Raw genomic sequence first — 27,396 nt, 5'->3', positions numbered from 1 at the left:
TTTATAGACAGCAGAAGCACTAGATAGGCAGTGTGCACATACGTAAAAACATGTTTTAAATCTAAAGAGAACTCAAACACATCTGCTCTCTTCATCTTTTCATCCCATTCGTCTGTTTGTTTTCTCTTTGTCTCTTTTCATCCTCTTTACTCTCTCTGCAGCCACAATCACACCCCTTTCTCCCACTTAAACGGACACACAAATAATAACCTAAAACTAAACTAAACTTGACAAATTGTAGGGGTACACTTAGAATCAGTGCTTTGTGGTTGTGTGCCTCTGCACACTCGTCAGACTACATTTACAGTTTACATTCATGTCTCTGAAAACAGGGATGCTTCACACACATCTCCCCCTCAGCAGCAAAGACAACAAATTATGTTACAGAATAATAATTACATTTAGGCACTTTTTTCCTGGAAATTTTCTTCTTTTTTAAAAAATTAATGCTTATTGCTTATTGCTTGCTTATTTCGGGGTAACTTCTTTGATCATGTGCACAGATGCTAAAAAGCGGCTAAATGAGCGTACAGAACGTCATCACGCTGATCTGCACTGAGCGGGGCGTTACAGCATCGCAGTGGGGACAACTCAGACGTGATGTAGCTTTGTTTATAGCCTAATCATAGCTTTTTACTTTTGTCAGTTACATTTGGCCTTAAAAAATCCTGAAAGTTGTCTTTTTTTGTGAAAAGTATCTTGTAACGTATCACAAACGTTTGTTAACCACAGAGCTTATTTTCTGCAATAATCCAATGGAAAAATCCCATAGTCTTTTTGAATAGGGAACCAGGGCGTTAGCTTCCGGGTTTGCCTACAGAAAAATGTGTTTGTGTGTGTGTGTGTGTGTGTGTGTGTGTGTGTGTGTGTGTGTGTGTGTGTGTGTGTGTGTGTGTGTGTGTGTGTGTGTGTGTGTGTGTGTATTTACCCAGGTCCAGTCCCACAGTGCTGTTCAGTCTGCTGGGGGGGCAGCTCCTGCCCGGCATGCTGTGCGTGCTCCTGGAAACGGGAATCTGCAACGACAAGTCGCTGGTCGATGACGGCTTCTGCCTCACCAGGGCGTTGGTGGGATACAGGAATTGTGCGTAGGACACCGACTGAAACAGAAAAGAGGGAGAGAGATGAATGAAGAGGATCTGAACTTGGGAAACTCCACCGGATCACTGAAACATCCACCTGTGTGAGGTCTGAATGTGTGTTAGCGGTTGTGTGTTGATCTACCCTGCCGTAGGTGTCCAGTTGAAAGCCCTCCAGCCCCGGCAGCATCTCCAGGGTGGTGGAGATGTTTCCGGACGAGTGCCTCCTCCTGGGGTGGTTTAATGTGGGGTCACTGGAGAGAGAGAGACAGCTGTGGTTAAGGTGACTGGAGAAGAGAGTTGTCTTTAGATTCTGTACTGTGACACATTTCCCAGTAATATCGACTGATGTACAGTGACATGAGCCATTTAAATCAAATTCCCCCTCAATAAATTCGGATTTAGCTGGTCAGTGAAAGCAGTGCAGGTGTAACGCTCCATGAGGTCTTTTTTTTCTCAGCAGCAGTTTGTGACTACCCGGGGGGCGAGTGGACATTTGGAGACACCGGCTAAGACATCGGTGGAGAATGAGAGTGAGTGGACATTCGGAGACAATGGCGGATAATGAGAGCCAGCGGACACGGGCGGAGACATTGACGGAGAATAAGAGCGGAATGGACTCATATTTTAATTTGGAAAAGTTATATCGAAATTGATTGGGGGGGGCTGATCAGAGCTTATCTGATCAGGTCAGATTGATGGTTGAAACGAGCAGCTGCTGCAAATGAATTCAAACATTTTGACATGGAACAATGAAATTGCGCCCACGTAAACACTTTTTCTTTGATATAGTATATTAAAGATTTTAAATCATTTTCATATCGTTGGCCAAAATCACACATATGAGCAGCATCCTCCACAGTCTTCTGATAATTACAGATAAAACTATGCAGATGTTTTTTTTTTCTTCAAAGTGTTATCATCCCTCCCTACATCTCCCTGTTTGTAGCATTCAGGGTGACATGTGGTGTCCTGTGGGTTAAAGGTCAAAGTTCACTTTCCACCACAGCTACATGTTCTGCTTAACTTTCACAGTTACAAACTACAGCATCAGCTACAAGATAAAACTGGAAATGTCATGCCTGAGCTCACTTCCTCTGTGGGGAACCAAAAAAAAACCCAAGAAGACCTGTGACACTCAAGCTGCCACATCTACTTAATGTGTGTGTGTGTGTGTGTGTGTGTGTGTGTGTGTGTGTGTGTGTAGACAACAGAGAAAGATGGAGCAAGTTTTATATGTGTTTAGAACAATCTCTGTGCACATAACAGCTTAGTTTTTTGCCTGTATACCAATACTTCCTACAATGTGCGTTTGTAGTGTAGAGTGAGACGTGATGGTTACCATGTACAAGGACTGCTCTAGATTATCATCTGAGGCTCTGTCTGTGTGTGTGTGTGTGTGTGTGAACTGACAGAGACAAAGTGATTAGGAGATGTTTACGTAACTGTAATAACATTTGTATTTTCAGCTTTGTGTTTACACAGTATATCACTGAGTGTGTGTGAGTATGTGTTAAGAGTCAGAAGCCTTTTTTTTTTTACACAGAGATTGCACCATAGAGCTGCTACAAAGTGGCTTCTTTATACCACCTTTGCATTTTTACTTTGCAGCTGTGTGAGTTTAGATAGCATGCCGGCATCGTGTAAGCAACAGAGGTGAGACGTTATTTAACACAACAATGCCTGCCCAGTGTGAGAGAGAGAAGGCAGACATGATAAATGTATATTCTGCTCCATGTTTATCTGATTTAGTGTCTATAAAGAATTGAGCGTTTATGTTAGGGGAAGTTCACATGTGATAATGACAGTGTGTGTGTGTGTGTGTGTGTGTGTGTGTGTGTGTGTGTGTGTGTGTGGGTGTGTGTGCGTGCGTCACCAGTCAAGAAGTCCTCGGATGATGTCAGGAGGCTCTGAGGCACATGTGAAAATCATCCTGAATCTCTCCTACTTGTTTGTCATCAGGTCCAGATAAACAACTATTCCTCCCTTTCTCGCACCCCTCCCCTCCTACTCTTTCCTCCGACATGACACTGACCTGAAGGTGTGTGCATGTGTGTGTGATACCTGAGGTAGAAGCTTTCTCCGTAGGGCAGAACAGAGAAGGCAGCACACAGAGATCTCTTTGCACAGATCAACACGATCCTGAAACATAAATAAACACACACACATTAGAGGTTACATCTGTCCAGCTGACTGTTTTATAAATTAAGGGGAAAAAAGGAATCGGCAGTGTGAAATGTAGCACATTTTATTTCGATTTTCCCGTTTCATCAAAAACTTCAAACTGTTCTTAACCATTGTGTATATTACAGAGATTACTCAGCTAATTTTCCCGTGTGGACGTGTATTTACTATGGTTTAAAAACTGTCACCAATGTACATGACAGTTAAGCATGATATGGATTTTAGATGATAGGTGAAATCTATTAAAATGTTTTATTTACTCCATGTGCAACAAATACCCTTAATTCAAATAAACCAAAGACCTTAGAAAAGCTCTGCTTGCACTGTGTTCAAGGACCCACAAAAACGTCCAAATTTAGAGCACAAAAGGGGCACAAAATGACACAAAGAGACATACACCAGGGTCAGAAATTAACTTTTTTGTCCACCTGCCACTCAATAGATTACTACTGTTTTTTTTAGCTTGTGAATAAAGCAAATCTAGCAGCCACTTGCACATTTTACCAGCATTTGGCTGGTGCTAACTTCCAACTCTGACATACACACATTAAAAACAACAACAAAAAACAAAAAACATGTTTTCGTAATATTTTTTTTCACCTGATTTGCCAATCTCAGTCTGAACTGTTGTTTTTAACAACCGACTCATGTGTGAGAATCTCCAGTGAATAGATGTGTGTTTGATAACCAAAAAGACACAGTAATTGTTAGAGCACTGCTACTGGCAAGTCCCGTTTACTGTGAAAATAGTTGTTTTTTTCCCGTGAAGTTCACACCCAATAAAAGTGTACTGAGAACAAGTGGGACATCTGGCAGTACCTCGCAGTGCTATTATGTGAGCACATGTTCAGTAGGTGGACGTAAAACCCATGAAGTGCTGCGCTCCGACATAAAGCTGCTAACAGTCTGAGAAAAACTTAAAGAAACGTTCTTTTTTTAACAGATCACATCGCTCCTCAGCAGGGACTTGAATGTTTTGGCAACACATGAAAACACACACTTAACACTTTCCTAATTGACCCAAGTGTTCCACCTGAACCTTTACCGGAGACTCTGCTTAATAACAACATGTTATAATGGGGTTTCACTGGAACAGAGTGCGTGCATTTTTTATGGGAGTATAAAGCCCAGCGGGGCACAGACGGCACGTCGCTCGCCTGCTTTGTGTCTCAGAGGAAAAATGTTTACAGTCATTATCTTTGGCTCAGGCACCAAAGAGACTGCGGATGATTCACAGTGTGTGAAAATATAAACACAATTATCTCTGAGTGTATCATGTTTGTGATGAATCATCTTATATATGTACACAGAGGTCTTATATGCAGCCACTATGAGACCTTGAATCATTGACCCTCGGTTTCCCTGACACTATTACACTTAAAGATCAGGCCACACAAAAAAACCCAGCACTGAGTCAGTCCTGAGACGGTTGGAGGAAACTCAGCCAAACCACCGAAGAAACCAACCAGCTCTGCAGTTAATCAGAATACTGGCAGATAAAGCAGTAAATCTACTAAAGTTGTTACATAACCTGGATTAAACTATATGAGCAAATAAATTACGAGCTTTAAAGGAGCAAACCCGGATCTTAAAACCTGCTGTGGACTGTGTCGATGCAGCTGAAAAAGCCTGCTAAATCTGGGACTCTGTTTGATTTGTGTCACTGCACTTAACCAGTCACAACTATTTATTATTATCGATGTGATGTTTTTATCGCAGGCCGCTAATTCGAAAGGAATTGAAATTGTACCGTGGCAGACTTTACGATATCTGCAGATTTTGTAATGCTTTTCAACGAATCGATGTAATATTGTATCGTGATGAAACTGGTGATTTACATCCCCACCGAAAGGCTGCTAATCAGTGGCTGTTGGGAATACTCATGGAACTAGTCTGAGTTTTCTCATCCACCTGATTTATGATGTGAAGTGACCTGATTTTATCTCAGTTCACATAAATCCAAATCAGATTTAATGACAGTGTCAGATCTTTATAAAGATGCAGCTGAAGTAGAGTCTTGTATTCTTTAGTTTGTTTAAAAGTCACACTGGGATAAATTTATGAAGACAGGCTGCAGATAGATAATCCAAACACTGGTTATTTTTGCAGGCGTGACACGATTCTGCTCAAACAAACAGTACATTTTAATGAGGATCTGACTGAGTGGAGGATTCAGTATGCTTTAATCCTAGAATAAACAGAGACAATCTCATCTTTTGGCTGTTATTCATCATCTCAGCAGGTAGGGCTGTCTCATAAAGTGATTTATCATTCAAAGGAGGAAAGAAAGAAAACTACATGAAGCGCTGCGGTTCAAAGTTTAGTTCTCACAAGAGCTAAATATGTATCCGTCTGCTGGAAAATTGGACATCAATGTGAGATTTTTCTGTGAATAAATCATTACTTTAAATTTGGGCACATTGCTTGTGAACTGTGAGAGACTGCCTGTCCTCTTCTGTCCCTGCTGCTCCTCCTCCTCCTCCTCCATCCCATCAGACAGATTACGAGTTTGGATTTAATGTTGTTGTTGCCTGTGTGTGCCAGTGACATGCACACGCACCCACGCACGTACACACTGCTTGTTCCCAATGATGCATGGGAAAAAGAGGAGCAGGAAGTCGCCAGGGAGTTCAGTGGAAACAGCATCGCAGCAGGCCGACTGGAAACGTGACTCTGCTGGGGATTCTGTCCCCTCCACACATCCATTTATTATTTACTGCACATTTCACAAACACGGGAGGCACATTATTTCATCTTCACCTTAAAAAACACAGCGGACGGATCCCACCGGGAGTTGGACCCGTGGCCCCAGGGTCACAACTACTGAGCTACACAAGGAATCGCAAGAAAATCAAGGAGGACAAGTCAAACATCTAAAGACGTTTAACACTTTTTAAATCAACTCTCCGTCGATGCAGAAAACACAAAAGTGTGGGACAATTCAACAATATCTAGTACAGTAACTGAAGCCAGTGACTTTATGTTATTAACTTTTATTTTAAAAATATTAAATATATTCTTAAAAAAAGTGGAGGGCAGGGCAAAACCATTCATGATTACTATATAAAATAAATAAGAATTAACCTTGACCTCTATTGGGGGATCTGAGGGATGCTCTCCGGACGTTATTTATCATAAACAAGCTCTGTTTAAACGTCTTTATTATGCACCCTGACACCTTATTTACATTGAAAGTACAAAAAAACTCTCCACTGGAAGTGAATTTTTTTTCATTGTGAATTAGAAAATGTTCGGTGGGCCACACAGCACCCTGCTGCGGGCTGGATTTGGCCCACGTGCCACAAGTTAGAAACACTGTTTTACAGCAGTTCTTTTAAAATCGTAGGCTGTTTTTTTTTAGGCATGTTCGCAGCATGTCTAAATTAGTTGGGGTTTTTTTTGGGGGGGGGGGGTTTAAAGGATAAGTTAACCTACTCAGAAATTAGAGGTGTAGCGATCCATAAAAACTCATTTTCATTCAGATATCTTCAGGTCAGAGGTCTATTATTCAATGTGTATTTAAAGGGAACATGGCATATTAATGAACATCAGTGTGAAATGTAAATATGCTGAAGTAAGGAGGACTGCTAATTTACAAAAATGATCATGCTGGGTTTTTTTTTGGAGAAATCTAGCCTAACTTTGGAGCTGAAACGCTAGCATGACATGGTTGGTATCATCCGATTCCTCAGGACTTATAGTTTCATAAGATGCCGGTATCATCACTCTGGCTTTACAGCTCACGCCAGTACAGCCTCTTAAATATGACAATGTCAGCCAGCGATTAACACAATTAATAAATAAATAAATTCATGCATTACGCCAACAGCCCTAATTGAATTTTTACATTTCTACTAATGCACTGAAAAACTGCAGCACTGCTACAATCAGAAGCTTTTACTAACATAGAGATTCATACTTTTTTATTGGTGACTTCTTGTTGACCCATGTAAAATCTCCCAGGGCCCAAAGGAGAGTTACGACCCAGGAGAGCACTAACATTTACTTTCCTCTGTAAGCTGCTGTCTCCACTCCGTGATGACATGGTGACTTGGCTAAACGAAAAACAGCAGCTCAGCTGCTCTTAGCTGGATCTATTCTAAAACAATCAGCCCTCAGTCTATTATTATCTGCTGAGTACGCCTGTGTTCGTTTGACCCAGAGGTTTGATTTATACACTCTGCAAGGAAGGACAAGAATAGAACACAATAGAGGAAGAGTGGGACACAATGACACTGTCCAGGCTTCATAAGACACAGCAGCTCAGCTCCTGCTGTAGAGTAAAGGCTGCACACACAGAAAATGGTATGTGGGACAGCCCTTGTCAACTTGCAGCGCGAAACACCCCCATCACACACCATTAGACCCGGGCAGGAGCTCTGGCCCCTCACAACACAGGTCTCCAAAAACAGAACAAATTTGAACAAAACTTCAAAAATTTAAAGGGAACTTGCACAAAGAGTGGCTGCAATTGCTTCAAAAAGCCGTGTGGCAGTTTACAAAAGTGTAGGCCCCCTGCCCTGACCCTGCTGTGGTTAGCTGTTGTTCTGTAACTCTGCATGCGGTGATCACGAGGGATCAGCATCCTGCTACACCTGGAAAATCACTGGCTGCAGCAGCAGAATGATGTGATGTGTGCTATTTTCAGCTTTCACCTTTAAAAAGTGATTATCGCAGCCACTATGTTATCAGGCTGGCAACAGCATAGGACTTTTGATTAAGTTTATATTACTAGTTTTACTCTTTAATATTGATTAAAATGTTATAGACAAAAGCAACTACAGAATTGTGTTTGTGTGTGTGTGTGTGTGTGTGTGTGTGTGTGTGTGTGTGTGTGTGTGTGTGTGTGTGTGTGTGTGTGTGTGTGTGTGTGTGTGTGTGTGTGTCCCACCTGCTGCCTCTTGTGTCGTACTGCTTCATGTTTTTGATGAAGTGGATCTTCTTGGTGTGTCGAGGTCTGGGAGAGCCGCCAGACAGGTTCCGAGTCCTACAGAGACACAATGACAGATATAAAAGTTAATAAAGGGTATCTCTCTCACTCCAGTCAATCATCAGTATGGATGCTTGTGTTACCAAAAGCTTTTTTAAATCAGCAAAGAACACACACCACTCTCACTAACCGTTACCTGTTGACAAATAATATGGAATAATATTCAATAGTTCATGAAGATCATTTTATTAGGGAGTTTAGTCATTTCTGTGCTTTAAAAGAAACGTTAGGTTTTGCATCTCTTTGTTTCCAAGCTGTATCAAAAACCTGCTGCGTCACCAAAGCTGAGCATGTGTGTGTTTGTGTTTGTTTGTGTGTGTGTGTGTGTGTGTGTGTGTGTTAATGCGTGTTTCCCTGTGACCGTCTGCTGAAGGTCAGCTTATGTGCCAGGTTGTGCCGCTGTTTCGACCTTGCGGATTAAAACAACAGGCCTCAACATGAAATGAGGCCAAGGAGCTCAACTCACTGACATCACAGCACTTACATAACATTACAACATCAGCACAGAGTCACACACACACACACGCACGTGCACGCGCACACACGCACTAGCTAAAATTCCATATTATGCACAGTGTGCATATATAAGTCCACACACTCATATTTCTATATAGGGTACATGCATAATCTCATGGCACATAAAGACACAGAGCACATTCTTCAAACAGCTCTTCAGCACATGTATGCCAACATACATGAACGCTACACACAAACATACATGTGTCGTATACCATAACTGCAAAACCATTTCTGTGACCAACACAACAGACTCGCCCCGAGTCAAAAATTTGTCTTTTTCTCTTCTTTTAACCAGGAAACCAGAACACTGAGACCTTCTGCTAGGAAACAGAACAGTTACACAACTGTGAACACATACACATACACATACTGTACAGACACACACACACACACACACACACACACAAACAAACAAACACAGAGCATCTGTCAGAGTGTTTTTTTTATGGCTGGCCGGGTGATTCCACACCACATGGAGTTTAATTCCAAACTCACATATTAACTTGCTGTCAGTCGGGGTGTCGGATGACTTAGTGGATACAGCAGTTGCCCCATATATGAAGGCAGTGTCCTTGCTGCAGTGACTGTGGGTTCGATTCCAGCTCGCAGCCCTTTGCTGCATGTCATCCCCTCTCTCTCTCCCTTTCACACTATCACTCTGTCCTATCTAATAAAGGCAAAAAATCTTTAAAAAGAAAAACTTATACTGTCGGTCCTCAGTACTCTAACCAAGTAAGTAAAGCAGATGCTTTAGCCTTGTGTATGTGTGTGTGTGTGTGTGTGTGTGTGTGTGTGTGTGTGATGCAGCTGTAACATCTGGATAGTTAGATGCTTCTCCTAATTCAGTCACGTTGACTGTCCGGCTTTAACAAGATATTCGGCCCTCTGTTGGTCCTTTAACAGTTCACCCAAAAACCCATTTCGCACATTTCTCACTCAATCTACTGTCCAAGTGACACAAGAATCAATAAAGGAAATTCCGCCCTAAATTTATATATCTCTTTTTATAAAAGGCCAAACAATTGTTATTTAGTTGCCTGACTTTGTATAAAAATGTCAGCATTTGTGGGTAGTAAATGTGCTGATAAAACTGAGTGCAGCATCAATTTAAGTGCTACATCCTTCAGATCTGAATGTGAACACCAAAAAGACGATGTAAGCAGTTTCCCAGTATTGAAATGAAGTTTGTTTTTTGGTTTTTCTGGGGGGGGCTGTTTCAGTAAACAGTCAGCATCTTCTGGATAAAAATAAAGATTAAAAGTAATCACAGCTGTCACTCTTCGGTATTATTAAACCAAAGAGTCTATTTCTAATGACTCTATCTTCGGTGCCTGCTGTAACCACGGTCACGTGATGGAATCTTCTCAGCATTCCATTTCCACGGGAACCATCATTCCGCAGCTTTCGGGAATGTTGTGGAATGTTGTGGAATGTTTGCATTGTGTGGGAATGGAAAGATCCCACTGGCCAATACCGCTGACGGATGTTGATGATGGTGATGATCATGATGATGGTAGCGACTGATGATTACGATAAAGACACAGGTGGACAGTGACACACCTAGGGTCACATGTTTGATCCTAATTGCAGCTAACTCACTGGTGTCTGAAATAATGCCTGGGAGTTGGAAATTGCTGAAACCTCCATAAAGCTTCTTTTATGACAGAGTTGGGTAGATTTCTGGTTTTGCTGGTCCGGTTTGGTGTGCAAACTTAAACTGGTTTGATTTTATGCAAAACAGCTGAACCAGCATTTGTCATTGTGACATGTTAAAAGTAACCTCCATCACAGCGCTAAGAGCCACACAGCAAAGAGTCCAGCGTTGAATTAACTCCTACAGAGTTGATTTCAACACTTGTTTAGAGTTTATATTGCTCCACACTTTTCAGAGTTAAATTTTGACTTTTGCTCAGGTGCGCTACATACAATGTGAAATAAGGACTTGTGCAAACGACAGAAGAATGTATGGTTGTGTGTGTTTATTGTTTTTTTCATGTTATTTATTTTATCTATTTCTCTTTTTAGTTATCATTAGCCTTTAGATACTGTGTGAATGGTGCACTGACTGGGAGGCATTTTTTATTTCGTTGTACATGTTACATGTTAGAATAACAAACAAAGACCTATTCTCTATAGTTAAACATTTAACACTACGCAAGAGTTTCTTTTTTAACTCACAAAACAGAGTTAAAGCAACACCATGAGATTAGATCTATACCACTGTCCTGTGTTTTATTTTGTACTATTTGAGCGATGTTAGTTAGTCACTCTCTAAAGTGTCTAGATCTTCCTTGAAAAATGTTTTGATTAATTAACAAATTACAGAAGAATTGATTCCAACAAACAAAACAATTTTCCAAAATAGCATTTATTTTTACTTTTCAAACTTACAGCCATTTATGCAGATAATTAGACATTTTGAATGAAGGTTTACCGTACACACTTTTATCTGAAACACTGAGCTCTGCCTGGCATGGGATGAGGAACTTATTCATGGTGATGTAGACATTGTCATTGTCTTGCTCTTGTGACGCCAAACAGCGAGGAGGTATGGCTGCCGACCAGACTGGTTGTGGTGGTGCAGCATAACTAGATCTGAGATAAGGAAACTCAAATGAGACACAAGAAATATGCAGTCAGAGAAAACTGAATTAAAGAAGTGATGACCCACACATCTTACAACCAGCCAGTGCGAGACGGGGATGCTGTCCTCCTCTGGACTGTTTTCAGATGCCAAGAAATGTATCCTGTGCCGCCTTTAGCCTCATAGAAGTATTCCTAAAATTAAAAAAGATGCATAAGGCCTTGTCATATTAAAATAAGAAATTACGAAAATTCAAGAATTTGTTATGCACATAGCATCAGGTCACACCATGTTAGTCTGACATGAAAGCATTATACCAATGAGAATTATTAAAGTTTGCACTCACCCTGTAGAGCTGCATGTGAGGAACAAAATGGCTCCGACTCGTCTCGTAGTCTCCAGATGTAGTAGTGAAATGCACGGGCGCCTGTGGGTGGAGCTTATTTGCGTCTCTGCAGAGTTGAACTAACACCGGCCTGATCAACTCTGTCAATTAACTCCAACACTGAGCACCGTTCAAATCAGAAAATCTTAAAATTACACTGAGTTAAAATCAACTCTGAGATGTTTAACCCTGAAATTTCAACACCAATGTTTGCTGTGCAGTTTCAAGTCAAGTGCCTCAGAGGGCTTTACAGCATACGACCCACACAAGGGAATGGTGCCACACAAGTCAATTTAATTTTGATTCAATCATAATATTTAAAACAATGAATTAAAATGATCAATTATATCGATCATTTAAACCACAGGTTCAGAACAATTGGTGACCCTTTTATGGAGTCCGGCGTGAAACAGAATACCAACAACAATTAAAAAAATAAAAAAAAAGGGCCTAGTGTGACTGACATTTATGACATTTAACAGGATGAGTTGATGATGGGAAATGCTTCACTGCCACAATAAACATCCTTGTTATCTTTGAGTCATTCTCTCAGATTCGAGGCTTCTGTTAGGAAAGCGCTGTAGTTAGAAACATCAACAACATCTGGATAAGAGTGCAATAGCTGACGCCAGCGGCACTCTCCCAGTCCTGCTTAATCGGTCCCAGTATCTGAGCTGTGGATCTGCAGCGTCATTATCACAAAAGTCGGACCAGTGGCTCATTTTCATGAGAACAAGTCTGCTGCATCTCTGCGGGATGTTTTGGAAAATCTCTATTCTGTGGGAACGGAAAAATCCAGTCTGCTGTTTTCCTTGCTGCTGAGGATGATGGTGATGATCGCTGTACAGATAATCTACTTTTAGACTTGGGAAGATTTTCTGTATATGTGAGAGCATTCTGCAAGGTTTTTTTGTTTTTCTGTTAAATCACTGTGCCATTTAACTAAAGGCCAACCAGCCAAAACAACAAAGCTTTTCTGAATTGCAGTCACATTAGGTTTGGCCTTTTGCACAGAGGCCTACAATGTTTGAGCAGGTAAGAGCTTCAGACTTTAACAACAAATAAAGGGTGAATTAATGCACTAATACATGAATAAATTATGAATAAAAAGCAGGAAAAAAGCAGGTTTTACTGTGAGAACTTTGTATTCAGTGAATACATTCAGTGGTTATTCAGCTTATCGTTAGCTGATCAGTTTTTGTCAAACAAAACAAGGTAAGTGAATGAGGTCATACATGCTGTTAAACACAACATGAAAGAGCATTTTTATTTTATTTAGTTGGTGGTTCCTGCTTTTTATTTCCATTAAGAGCTACCATCGTTTTACATCACTCCGTATTGAAGGGGCAGCCCAATGAGTAAAAAGGTCTTGGATTAACATTGGTGAAAGTATATTTAATAGTACTGCATTAAATATTAAAGAGTGCGTATTGCGTTTTTCAGGACGGCAGAGTGATGTGAAAATTAAACTGACACGACCTTCAAACATCAACAACAGCTCCATGAAATCTCACAGGAAGCAGTGACTCTGCAGGTCAGGACCCAGAGCCAACAGCAGGCCTGTTTTTGGGGACTGTGGTGATGGATTTGACAGGGACGCAGAGTCACTTTATTCAGTCTGAGTCATGAACATCACCAGAGTCACACCAATAATAGCTGGTGTTGTTTTAGCTTAAAATAAACTAGTGAAAACAATCTGTCAGAGCTCTGTGCACTTAAAATAGTATAAAAACGTTTGTTGGAAGTTTTTTCCTACTTTTTTTGGTCTGATCTCTCTTCTTTTAACTTTTCATTTTTTCTCTGTTCAGCTGCTCCAATTTCTTTTCTCTCTTAAATCCACTGCATATAACTGCCTCTACTGCTATTTCATTTAATTGCACATAAAAAACTGACTAAACTGAACACACACACACACACACACACACACACACACACACACACACACACACACACACACACACACACACACACACACACACACACACACACAGCTATTACAGGCAATACTTAAGCAATCTGCCAACATTTCTTGCTTACTCAGATATTAATCTGTAGTAGGACGGTACCGTTTTTCTATCTTTAATGTGCAATAAAATGCAATTAAAAAAGGTGATTGCAGATTCACATTTTCTTGTTACAAAGGCATTCCTGCAAATCTGACACAAATCCTCGACTCTTTAATCATTAGATGCTGAAATTGCCTGTGTAGGGATAAATATCCCATTCATTTATGCACAGGCAGGTTTTAACAATTCCTTATAAAAAACCATTATCAGGAAACCTGATTATCTGTGATCATTTTCAAGTTGCTTTACTGCAGCATTTATACATAATTGAATACAAAAGTCATACCCGATAAGCACACATTTAGGCCAATAAAAATATGCATGTTCAAAATAAACAAAACTATTACAAGACACTGGTTTGCTGCTCACTACTGATGATGTAAATGCAACTCCCGGTCATTTTCCTACATTCATTTTTCTGTGCGTGAGCTGCTGACCACATTGAACCACTGAACAGTCTGTCACAACACTACAGAGAAAATATCAGATAATCCAGGAAGTCTGGAAAACAGCTATAATCTCCTCAGTGCCACTTTTAGCTCTTCGGATGTATCTTTTTCTTTGAGTCGTCATATCTTCATCCCTTTAATTGCTCCAAAAATATCTGCTTTTATTCCTAAATGAAAGCGTATGATAGGCATGACAGCTCCTAGACTGACACCTTTATATTTCTTCCACATTTTTACCACTTTGAAACAGACAAAAGGAAACTGAAACTTGAAGAGAAAACAAAGGATGTTTTGCACAATGAATAACAGGAAAATAACTTCAGTCCATTAAATCCAAGATGCAAATAAAGGCAAATTCATATCTGACTGACACAGTGTTGAACTCCACACACTGACTGCAGGGTGGTGTAACTACAGTTCTGATGTGTCCTAATTTGTCCTCCAGGATCAATGATATTTGCACTTGTTGTATCTTGATAAGCGAGCTGACAGCTGCTTCTTCCTCACATACAGCTTCCACTGATCAGAGGCAGAGTGGTTTAACTCAGAATAGACCACACACACACACACACACACACACACACACACACACACACACACACACACACACACACACACACACACACACACACACACACACAGGCTTATATCAGCACACACTGGCTTAATCTGCCTCTGCAGAGTTCTTGCTGTTTTTTGTCTGCAGAGACGGAAATCAATATTAACTCTTAAGGTCGTCTGCAGTGTTTGTTTTACACAGCACAGATCTGAAAGTGTTCAGGGTTTCCCACTCTTTCATTTATTTCTGGCGGACCATAACTATTAAAACGTGTATCGCCAAAAATAGATTTTCTAGCACTATTAAAATTTACGTATACACTACACAGTTATTTATCGTACCACACAGATGGAGCAGCAGGACACCAGGGACAGTTACAGAGAAAAGCTCTATTTTGATGATTTTTTTTTGCACTCTGGCACCTTATGTATCCTAAAAGTACAAAACACATCTCAGTGTGAATCATTTACTTTTATTGTGAATCAGAAAATGGTTGGGGGGCAGATCTGGCCCTGTAAGTTCAGTATCACTGTGCATGTTCTGGTTGTACAGGAAGGATAATTCCAATCTGTGAGTTCACGAAACAAGATACAAATACAAGATTAAGGAAATGTGTGTGCTCGGCTTTAAACAGTTGCACACAGAGAGTGCTGTAGGAAAGTACAGGACTGCAAATGTAGTCCTCTCAGCGTCACAGTATCTTTACCCCTCACACACACATACAGCTATACTTAAATACCTAAATCCTTAGCACGCACACATGAACACACTTTGTCACTGACCAGCCACCGAACATAGATTAAATGTTCTGTTGTCTAAATCCTCACCCCCCTCACACACACACACACGCACACACACGCACAGTGTGCACAGTGTGTAAACAATCTGTCCACACCTCTGATGCTGACTGACGGATGCTGGACGCTCTAGATTACACTACACGGATCTCTGACTGAGCAACACATACACACGTGCTCCCAGAGCAACACACACACAGCTGTGTGTGTTACATCACCAGATTAAGACTCGTTCTGCTTCATCTTCTGCATGATTTACCAAAAAGAATCCATCCTTCATTTCTTATCCCTCCTTTTCTCCCTTTCCCCTCCTTCATGTTTATTTCTTCCTAAAAACAAAAGGAATACTAACTAGACATTTTCTCATAATGTTGTTGACGGTACTTTTAAATTTGCCTGAATGCATCATAACAACAGATGCTGATTGAGTCGTTGTTTATTAAATGAAACCTGTTTAAGCTAATGCAACAGACTGGACTGCCACAGCAGCTATCATCAGAAAATATCTAAACTTTGAAGGCCGGCAAGAGTATCGAGGCTTCTAACTGTTTAGAGTGCGGCTGGGTCAGTGACATCAGATCTAAAGCAGCACTGACTGACTGCCGTGTTGTTTTTGCCCAGATGAGTATGTTTGCTTGAGAATCACCTTGTTTTTATATTGCTATTTTATCTCTTGAGTAACTTTACATGGACGGATGCAGCACTAGCTTCAGGCTAATTGGCACGGCCGTTAACAGTATAAAACTTTGGTATTTTTCCATTTTTCCATGCAGAAATCACCTCCTGCCCTCCATCTGCAGTTCTTCGCAGTGACTTGACTTCACGTGTGATTAATCTGTACTTTAAAATGTATTTGTGATTCAAAAGTAGGTTTGCTCTTATTTTTGGGGCTGCTGTCAATCACACCACTGCATCTTTACTCTCCGACCTGTGTGTTACTGACAGACACCAAACTAGGCCGTGCACCTGCAGAGAGTATCATTGACAGATTAATGTGTATAATCCTGCTCTGCTAATGTGGTAGTTCTCACTCTGATTATAATCCCAATGTGACATAACCTGGTTAAGGTGATAATATGACGGACCAGATTAATTAAATCTGCTTTTAAATGAATTATCAGAGTGTATGTTAACACACTGTCTGAACAGGAAGCAGGGCGTCTTTGCAGAGTGACGTTTGTTCAGCTGGCTTTACGTCTCATAAATAATGATGATAATGATGTGAGTCTTAGAGCAGAGGAGGTGTCCCTTTATCAGGCTGTTGGGGACATTAAAAAGTTAACAGAGAAAATAACTGCAAACTGGATGTGACTGATAAAACTGTGTGTGTGTGTGTGTGTGTGTGTGTGTGTGTGTGTGTGTGTGTGTGTTCGTGGAGTACAGTAATGAGTTATCTAACCAGACAACACATGCAAACATGCACATGCTAACAAACATACACAAAAACAAGGTCACAGAAACCATAGCGTGATCGCACTGATGGCTTTATACTTAAACCATACTGACCTACAAAATGTCACACGACAGTTTTCAAACTGTTTTCTAAAGTCATCCAAAATGAACCGTCATGCTCCTGCAGCTGTGTGGACAGAAAAGTGGCAGAAATGGAGATTAACCCAGAGAGCTCTGCTGTTATAACATAACTATGTTAAACTTTTAAGTTATGAATGCATATAATGTGGATTCTAACATTTTATATTTATTTAATTAGCCTACAAATGCAGTGCTCTATCACTGAAAATGGGGAAAATAATACATAAATAATTTTATGAATAAAAGTGAATAAATACATGTATAAATTAAATTATAATTAAATTTAAAATAAAATGGAAAATAAAACAAATATGGGAATTTATATGCAAAGTAAAAAATAATACACAATTCTAACATCATTAAATATAATTATAATAATAAAGATAATGATAATAATTAAATAGGCAAATAAATATGAAAATGAATAAATTTATAAATAAAATGGAAAATTAAATGGGAAATACATTTTTACCATTAATTTTATTTATTTATTTATTGACAGATTTATTTATTTTTGATTTTGTCAGTTTCAGTCCTCCATACACCTGTGTGACTGCCAATAACATAACAAGCCCACAGAGTCAAAGTGATCAGGCTGGACCTTTGTCCCGCTAAGATGCAGAAGAATAAACAATCATATTTGTCTCAATGACTTTCGGGGCGGTCACACTCTGTCTAAATGATTAGATATTTACCAACCAACACAGAAGATGAGCGACTTAAACAGCGTTTCAGTTGTTGGTGTTTTCGTGTGGACAGAGTTAGGGTCACAGCCTGAGAGGTTTTGTGTGCAGACAGACCCACAGTAGAGACATTTGAAGGCAAAGGGAGGTTTTGATTTAGCCACGTTAGCGAGGACACGGTCTGAAGGAAAGTTGTACAGACTAAAAGAAAAAGATGAATCATGTGTGTTAAGGGTGTGGATGGGGTTCAGCTGTTTTTACTGCTGCAGCATGCATGTTTAGACACACACACACACACACACACACACACTAAGGCACACAGATGATGTCAGACAGATTCCATCTCTTCTGTGGGTTTCGGTGTGTGTTAGTCCAGAGGGTGTGTCTAATCAGTGTTCCTGCTGAATCTGATAACTTTTCTGCTTCAGGCAACAAGTTCAGCACAAAGTTTTGGGGACAAAGCGGCTCACTGCTCCAATTTACATCTGATTTGGCATGTGTGTTGTGTGTTTAAGACAGGGCAAAGATTTTGACCAAAAAAAAAAGCCAAAATCAAGAGAAAATGTTGAAATATTATATATTATATAAGAAGAAAAGAAAACAGAAAGAGAGAGAGAACAAAAGAAAAATTGATTAACGACCAGGTCAAGCCTGGACAACCGAACCCTAAAACTCAGTTGACTCTACTGGGAGGAAATAAGGGAGAGGCTGTGAGAAAACACGCACATAAAGACGAGACAGAGAGTGAAACTCTTTACAGTTAAACCAGCTCTATATGCAGCGTTATGCTTTTGTTTCACAGACAGATGCCAGAAAAAAGGGAATGAGATGCAACAACTGGTAATCAAAGGACTCCTCTAAGTGCAAAAACTAGGAGGCTGTGTGCCAGACGCAAACAGGCAAGACACAGACATGAAAATATTCCACAATAAAATAAAATCCAAACCAACCATCTTTCATTTTGTCCTGCTGTTGTGAGGCTTGTGATGTTCCTCTAACTCTGTGGTCATTTTTGAGGCTGCTCGTGGATTACTGTACTTTTCTACTGTTGAGACACACTGCCACACGGCTGAATGCCTGCTGTAAATTTGGGATTTGATAAGCATTTTGTTGTATTTCAGCATTGTACTGAAGGCAGCAGAAAGGCAGAACTGAGAACCAGGGCTGGAAATTAGCACCGGCCACCAGACAAGTAGTGGTAAAATTTGCAACTGGCTACAACAAAAAAACAACAAAAAAACCAATGATAATCTATTGAGTTTCAGGTAGATTTTAGGATTCACCTGCCACAGTAGCAGGTGGACAAAAATGCTTGTTCCCAACCCTGCTGAGAAAGCTTTCATTTCTGTTTATTTATCGCACATAACATTGTTATTGTGATAAGAGCATATATTTGGTTCACTGTACAACCCTTTAAGCCACTGCAGTCTAAACTGGTGAAGGCACTCAGTGTCATGAGGTTAATGAGGACAAGATTAATATCAAAGAGATGCTCTGCTAATATAAGGATGATGACAGCACCCATGTGAACTTCAGCTTCAGTTCCTCATTTGGTTATTTACTGAGAAGCTCAGTCATGCTAACCCACATGTTCTTCCTCTTCCTTTTCGTTGGTCAGATATTATCTGCTCTTACGCTTCATTTCCTCCCGGCAATAAAAAACCTCTGAGAGATACAAAGAGTCTTAAATGCATCCAGCAAAAGTTTCAAATAACTAACTTAGCTCATCGAGTCTTCTGGGCCTGATGTCATCACAAGAAATGCCAAATCCAAATTTAAACCAGGAACAACCCTCCTTGCATCAGTCTTCCTCAGTCTACATGTACGTCACTGACTCCACGAGGTCAGCCAGGGAACGCATGACCTCCAGCAGGAGGGTCAGCCAACCAGGCCTGACAGACTGTCCTCACCTGGCTAACAGGTAGGTCAGTAGAGTTTGAGTGTGTTCCCCTGGCAGAGAGACTGACCTGCCGCTCGGTTACACATTACACCGAAATACACAAATATCAATATTTTTCAAGGTACTGTATCAAAGTCAGAAATTCCAGTATTGTGACAACACTACCCTACATACACCCAAAAATGCAGCTGCACAACAATACTAGAACAGGACTAAAAGAAATATAGCCCAAATCAGCCTGCATGATTATTATTATTTTTTTCATTCAAGTTTTTATTGGAATTAAATTAGTACACATCCTACAGCACAGCATACTAACATTTTCTTTATTTTTTTGTTTTTGTTTTGGAAAATTAAATTCAATAGAGATAAATTAGAATTAAAAAAAAATACAAAGTCTAAACAACAATGAATAAGAATTAAATAAAAATTAAGGGAGAGTGTTAATTTTTTAATATTAGTTATTTATTCATTTATTATTGAAAACATTTTTTTTTCCACAGCCCGAACCCTACCTGATCCCACAACTTTTATTACATTTTAATTTTATTATATTATTTTTATTATATTATCCCAACCTGGCTTGGCCTATTGCACTTTTTCGGGACCAGTTAGGACCCGTCAGGACCTATTGGGACCCGTCAGGCTCGGGTTGAAATTGAGAAATCTAGGAGGCGGTCCTCTGTTATAAAACACTGTGGGGAATATATTAACACTAGTGAGTCCATTTCTGCATGGAAAAAAAACTACTGTATTTAAAGCAACAATACAAACAACTTTTTAAATTTCTTATCTAGATTGTCTGTTCATTTGTTATTTAACTAATCATTTCAGTACTAATCGACCTAATGAGCTCGCAGCCGTAGTGTATCAGTGGAGGGTTTATCTGTGTATGTGAGGACAGCTGAGATCCTGTTAACTAGCTCAGAATAGCAGTGAGCAGTGGAAACAAACTGAGCCAAGTGCATGGCGGGGAATCCTCAGTGTCACGGTCGGCTTGTTCACGCAAACTTGGTTGACACCGCAGCTGAATAAAGCTAAATACAGCTGACACTGCTGAGGGGAGCCTTTAATCCTGCAAAGCACACATCAGGTTCACTTGACCTGACGTCTTAATTAAAGAGTGGATGCCGTCAGACTGAAGAGTATAAACCTGAACAAGCAGGTAGAGCGTGAAGCTGTGCGGGCGATCAAAGCTGAACGTGAAGATCTCTTTTCCAATTCATAATAAATGAACCCTCTGAAACCTGCTACTCCTACTTTCAGATGCCTTTAATTAATATTTAAACCTTTGAATTTGGAGCAAATTGGTACAATTTCTTTCAAAAACAAAGAAAAAAAGGCAAAGAACTTTATTTTTTAAGTGGCTGCTTAATCTTACTGTAGTTCATTTAACAATTTTGTATTATAGTAGTTTACAATAGAAAAGAGGATATTTCAAAATATCAAGATATATATTGTGTATCGCAACATGGCCTAAAAACATTGTGATATTGTAAAGCCACATCGCCCAGCCCTAGTTTAAATGTTATTAATAGTGCAAAAAGCTTCACAGATGAGTGAGTAAATGCACAGATGTGCACAGAAAGCCTTTCATCTACAGGATGAGTGATTTGCAGATGTAGTGAAAACTGTAAAAAGTGATCGTGTTAATTTGCCTTACATGGTAGCAATTAGATGTGAAGAATATCTTGCTTAACAAAACTTGTAATTATCATAAACGTTTCTTCGCCACGGGGCTTATTTTCTGCAATGATCCAAAAAATCTGATGAAAAAATCTCGGGCTTTTTGGCGAGGGAACCAGGGAGACGCTAACGTCTGAGCTGGTTTACAGAAAAACGTCATCCCTCGGGCACTCTGTTAATGCCCCTAATATCATAAAAAGCTCCATTACAGTTAGACTTAGGTTCAGGCCAAGGTCATGTTAAAGGATCAGGTTTAGTCATAGAGTTGTTTTGACTATTAAGGTTTGGGAAATGCATTACATCATCATGTCCTCACTCTGACTGCAGTGAAAATGTGAGTGTTGTCTCTGCTTTTGTCCTCAGAAAGTGTTTATTGTAGTTTTTAGCCCAATTCATGAATGTTTAACATTCAGTTTAGTAGAAACATCTCATTGTCCAAAATTCTAAAAACAGACAGTAAAACAGCAGCAACAAAAACACACTGTGTCTCTTCAGCTGTGAATGTCTCGTTCCTTTTTCTCACGCCTGAAACCATTACGTAATATCGCCAGGCTTCTTGTAAACAAAGCAGCCTCTGAAGTGATGCAAATTTTTTCGTTGTTCTCACTTTTTTTCACGATAAAAGATGCAGATTAACGCCAGTGAGGCAAAAACGCTTAAGCTTGTCAAAGGTCACAAGTTCAGTCCCTTCAGCAGCCAAAGTGTGACTGACCAGCCAAGTGTCCTCGCTCACTGTATGTAGAGCATCAGTTAAACAGCGTTGACATGTCAGTGTGTGTGTGTGCGTGTGCGTGTGTGTGTGTGCACGCTAATGAAGCAGTTGGCTGGCAGGACTTCACACACTGAGCCTTGTTACAGACAGAGATGCTAAACAGAGCGTGACTGATGATCGTATCTGACGACGGCCAAAATCATCACACCAGGAAGTGTGCAGGTGAGGAGAAGGAAACTTTAACTAGTTGGCAAGATCTTTAGTACTCAGATTAAACTTTAATGACTTCCATTGAGAACTGGGTTCCCGCAGCAGCAAAACAGCAGCAGCTACTTAAAAAAAAGGTTTAGAAAAATGTAGTTCAAGTACAGTAATCATTAAAAAGTCAGTATATTTACATGATGTTAGAAAATTTCATATTATTGTGTTAGTCCTACTAAAACTTGACTTTTCAATTACATGTAAACATATGAGTTTGACTGAAATGGGACTATATCAAATTTCTTGAAAACCTCCCAGATAATGCAATTAAAAGGACCTGGACCTTTACTAAAACATAAAAATGCATTTTTAAAAAAATGCTAGAGATTAAAATAAATTGCACATTCTACATGACACTAAACATTGCTTAGTGTGTGAATTACACTCATTAGTAACACTGACAACAACCATTTTGGCATGAAATACAATGAAATACTGCATCAGCATCATAGTAAATCCAGCAGTACAGCAGGAGCTGTATATGGCAGCTGGTGGCTGCTGCCGCAGTCTGACTGATGAGCTGTTATGTGCTGGTAATTTCCCGGCCCGTTGTTAGGTGTAAATAGGTTAAGCAGTGTTTATCGCTGCAGGGCTGATTCTCAGGCTCTGATATGCTGCCAGCGTGGTGACGAAGCTGATCCATCCGTCAGCACTCACACAAGCGTATCGAACCACTGTCAGATGTGTGCACTTGGTACAATCTGTCACTCACGTTCCACAAACCACATTCACACAGTTAATATTTATTTTAGAAAGATCGTTTTTGTCCTGATGCATCTTTGCGTTCTCAGTCAGTCTCTCTCTGAATTCCCCCCTCTATCAGCACAGAAAATCCAAACTAATCCTGAGTTACTGTAGTAAACACCCAAATGAAAATGATTCTGGGTTACTGTGCCGCAGAAAACAGCTTGACTTCATGTTGTCTGTTAGTGGTTTTTAACCGCCCCGAGGTTCACTTCCCCTCTACAAAGCCACCAGCTACTCCAGCGAGCTAGCACTTTTACAATGACGGTTCCTATTAGACTGCATGTGCAACCAAGCTTAAAGTTATCAACAAGGCTTATATATATCGATTCCTGCAATATATATGAAAATCTATTAATAAAACATACCAAAGACCACTTTCAACAAAGGCAAACTGTACAAAGACAACTGTACAATTAAGCCAAATGCCTAACTGAAGGGAAGTTTGTGTTAGATTAACAAAAATATCTGCCTGGACAATTATTGGGGCTGATATTTGGCATTTTGCACATTATCTTTATCAAGATTTTATTTTAATAAATGCAGATAAAAATAATAATAAAAATGCTTAAAAAGTGCAAAGAAAGTGTCAGCATGGGAGGAACTTTTACTTTGTAAAACACCAGGGAGCCATTTTTATTTATTAATTTTGTATTTACATTTCCACTTGACTAAAAAAAAAAAGTTGCTTGGACATGCTGCAATGCTGCATATAATGTTGAAAGTTTTGGTTTTGATTAAACATTTGCAAAAGCATTTAAACAAAGTTATGTGTTGGAGTTTGTTCTAAATATTTAAAGTTATATTGTTATATTGTAAAGGCAGATCGGTTCCAAATATCAGTTATCTGGTCATCACACTCTCTAAAAAAAAAAAAAAACTCTACCAATGTCGCTCAGTCAAACTTTCTCAAAAACACTGACGCTATTTTGATTCTGTTTACAATAAGTTAAACTTAAGGGGGAATCTACAAGTGTTGAAAAAACAAGGCACAGGTACTTGCTAGTTTAGGGAAAACAAAAACTTAAAGGAATTCTCAAAATAAGCAAAAATGCAAATTGTAATGCGGTGAAACTGTGATATTTTCTGAGGCTTCAGTGACAATTACTGTCTAGTTTTGCAAAAACAGCATTAAGTGAAATGCGCAGAAGGCAACAACAAAAGCTGACAGTGTCCTGAACTTTTGATAATCACCACCACCACCTCCGAAAGTCAACACATCAGTCATTTAATTCATACGATCTTGTCCTGATGAGCCGTCACCTGAGCATGTGTGAGACACGTATGTACACATGAAGGCTCTCTGTCAACAGTTAATGTTCTGCATTCAGTTTCACCTGCAGGCAGGGAGGGAACAACCAGTGACACGCTCTGTCCTAATTACTATCCTTAATTCACTGAAATCACATGACAAACATTAAGGGGAAATGATCATTTACAAATCTTCAAATCTAGTGCCAAACAGCATTTCTCAGCATGTGACTAAGCATGTGAATACCATGAACTGGATCAAACTTGCCAGCAACAGATTACCACACATCTTCACGGACAAAGTTTCAAAACTTCAGTTTCCTACATAAGGACTGTCAGAAACTTGAAAAATCCAACAATAATTTTTTATGGTTTCTGACTGTGATAAATTGTTTAATTTTATCAATTTTTAAAGAAAGCACTCCTCTGAAAAATTTAAGAAAAAATGCCCCAAAATGTTTCAGTTTTCTATAAAGAAAATTTCAATGACTTACAAGCTCTATGACATTTCAAGGCCTGAAAAATGTGATTAAGAAATTCCATGACTTCCCCTGGTTTTCCATGATTATGGGTACTCTGACTAGAACCATATCACAAACACTAACGGCAAACAGCAATTTACAGATCTTCAAATCTATTGCCAAAGCATCCCTTGGTGTGTGAATACTCCGAACCAAAGTTAACCCCTTGAAACCTGAGCAAAAAAAAAAAAAAAACATGGGCAGGAGACAATGAGCATCAAGACATGGCCCCAAATTTGGCAAAAAAGTAGTAAATAAATAAATTATTTTCGGTAACACAATTTAAATACCAAATTATTGTTATTTAATAATAAAAAAAATAATAATTATTAAAATTGTTATCATAAATGTAGCTTTTGGGACATTTTCCATATTTTTGGGGATAATTTTCTAATTTAAAACAACCCTATTGAATAATCCTCCCCTAATCTTTACAATTATTGTTTTGGGTAACTTGTCACAGTTTACTAATCTCTTGCAGTTTGTGGGACATTTCTTGCCAGGTTGGCCATTGCGTTTGCCCCCAATGTTTTCAAAGGATGTCAAGCCAATTTGTTAAGGTTTCAGAGGTTTAAATGCCTGTAAAATGCATCTGAACTCAGCACAACAAAACTGCTGTCGATCCAGTTTTTAAAAATGGTTTAACTGGATCAAACAGCCACAGTCTACCTACACACAAGTTCAGTGTGTGATATGACAGCAGTGTCCTCCCTCAAACTTTCAGGTAACATCCAAGCTAACCGTTTAAAGGTGGAAACTACCAGCCACACACACAAAATGTAAATCCAACCGTGTAGCTTGATCAAACTGTCATCCGATTAAAGAACAAAAACACAGCCGTGTGTCTTACCTTTGTCGCGGCTCTGAGGACACCGAGTTACAGCTCTGAACCGACAGCAGTGTGGAAGACTTCCGCGGTCCCAGCGGCGACGGTAGCAGGCTAGCGTTAGACGGGGACGGCGAGAGCAGGTTACTGTTCCCCGGCGAAGGGAAGGAGCCTCTGCGGCAGCCCAGCAGCAGCTCCGCGCTCCCCACGTCGTCGAAACTCGCGTCCGAGGGCAGGACGAGGATAGGCGGTATGTTGAGGAGTCCTGTCCTCGGTGCCGGGGAGGGATTCCCGCTCACGTTAGCGGACAAGCTGGAGAATGTCCCGTAGCCGCTGTTGTTCCCCGGCTCCGGGGATAACCCGGCCGCCGCCGCCGCAGAGCCGGAGTCCGCTCCCTCCAAATCGGTCTCTCTGTGGTGGCGGCTTCCTCCGTGCTCGGCTGGATTACTCTGGACCGGCCGTCCGTCCAGGGAGATATTACTAAGAAATAAAAGAGCGGCTTGTCTCCGACGTGAGTTCTCCCGGTTCCTCCGAGTGTGTTCCCGGTTACTATGCGTCTTTTTGCCGCTAACAGCGGCCGTGATCGCAGCGCTGTGCTGGCCGCAGGCAGCAGCCGCCGCCATGCTCTCCGTCCCGCTGAGGAAGTCAACTGAAGGACCAGCGCGAGACGTGCAACTGTCTAATCCCTTTTACCCGGCGCGAGGCGGCTTTACGCCCTCCTCGGCTCTGATTGGCCCAAACCGAAATACGTAATGACGTATGAAGCCCGAGCGTTCGGAGGGGCGTTTCTCCCGCCTCTTTACCATGTATGTTTGGCGCAGTTTCCGCACTTTATTCGTATTTTTTTGTGAAGATTTTCGTTGTGTTTGTGTTTTTGGCACTCATTTTGGCGAGATTTTGTATTTTTGTTTAATCTTGGACTTTCCAGATTAGCTGCTACAATAAGTCCAAAATAAATCGTGGAAATAATATGCACCATTGGCACACATTCAAACTGTTATTTTCATCCAACAGCCATCAAAGCATAAAACATGAATTATATAATTTCTGGGTGTCATTCTGGGCTTTTGCCTTAAAATTTGTTTTTTTTTTTTTTTTTTTTACCATTTTCCACCTGATTACATCATTTTTACCATATTTGGGATATGCAGAAAATACATGTCTAATTCCACTTGGTGCACTGTCACAATCAATGTTGCTGCAAATGATTGCAAAAGTAGAAAATCGCATTAATATTAAAAAAAAATGTATAGCCTGATTTTTGAAAAGCGCATTTTGTGTGCAGAGCGGTATGAGTTTGAGTATTCAACACTGCACAAAAAGAAACAATGTATAAAAAACAATGTTGGCTGTATACAGACATACACACACACACACACACACACACATATATATATATGTATACATACACACACGCGCACACGCACACACACACACACACACACACACACACACACACACATATACATTAAACCTGCACATTTCGGTAACATCCAGGGACGGCTCATGAACAGTTTTTTAATGAGATCTGGTGAAATAAATACATTGTAATATTAAAATTGTGTCTTTTTGTGACTGTCTTCTGCTCTCATTCTTGCAGCGTCAGGGCTGCTGGGGCATTAACTGAACCGTCACTGCAGCTCTACCTGACAGCAGCTTTGATTGGCTGT

At 40.1% G+C, this 27,396-nt stretch overlaps 1 protein-coding gene across 1 annotated transcript in view; it reads right to left on the bottom strand.

Annotated features, from left to right (window-relative positions):
- The window catches only part of cables2b (Cdk5 and Abl enzyme substrate 2b), a 37,782-nt gene extending 11,371 nt beyond the window's left edge, over positions 1 to 26,411 (bottom strand). The window contains exons 1-5 of the mRNA XM_042491551.2: positions 25,751 to 26,411; positions 8,152 to 8,247; positions 3,141 to 3,218; positions 1,222 to 1,330; positions 929 to 1,097 (exon numbers count right to left, since the gene is read on the bottom strand). Of these exons, the coding sequence (XP_042347485.2) occupies positions 929 to 1,097; positions 1,222 to 1,330; positions 3,141 to 3,218; positions 8,152 to 8,247; positions 25,751 to 26,349 (1,051 nt within the window). The 5' untranslated portion in view covers positions 26,350 to 26,411. The remainder of the gene's footprint in view (positions 1 to 928; positions 1,098 to 1,221; positions 1,331 to 3,140; positions 3,219 to 8,151; positions 8,248 to 25,750) is intronic.
- Positions 26,412 to 27,396: the final 985 nt, after the last annotated feature.

This window comes from Plectropomus leopardus, chromosome 9, assembly GCF_026936395.1.
Source record: "Plectropomus leopardus strain MGB_pleo_1.0 chromosome 9, ASM2693639v1, whole genome shotgun sequence".
NCBI classification, from domain to species: domain Eukaryota; kingdom Metazoa; phylum Chordata; class Actinopteri; order Perciformes; family Serranidae; genus Plectropomus; species Plectropomus leopardus.
The sequence above is the reverse complement of the archived record's forward strand: the minus strand, read 5'-3'. Positions and strand labels throughout refer to the sequence as shown.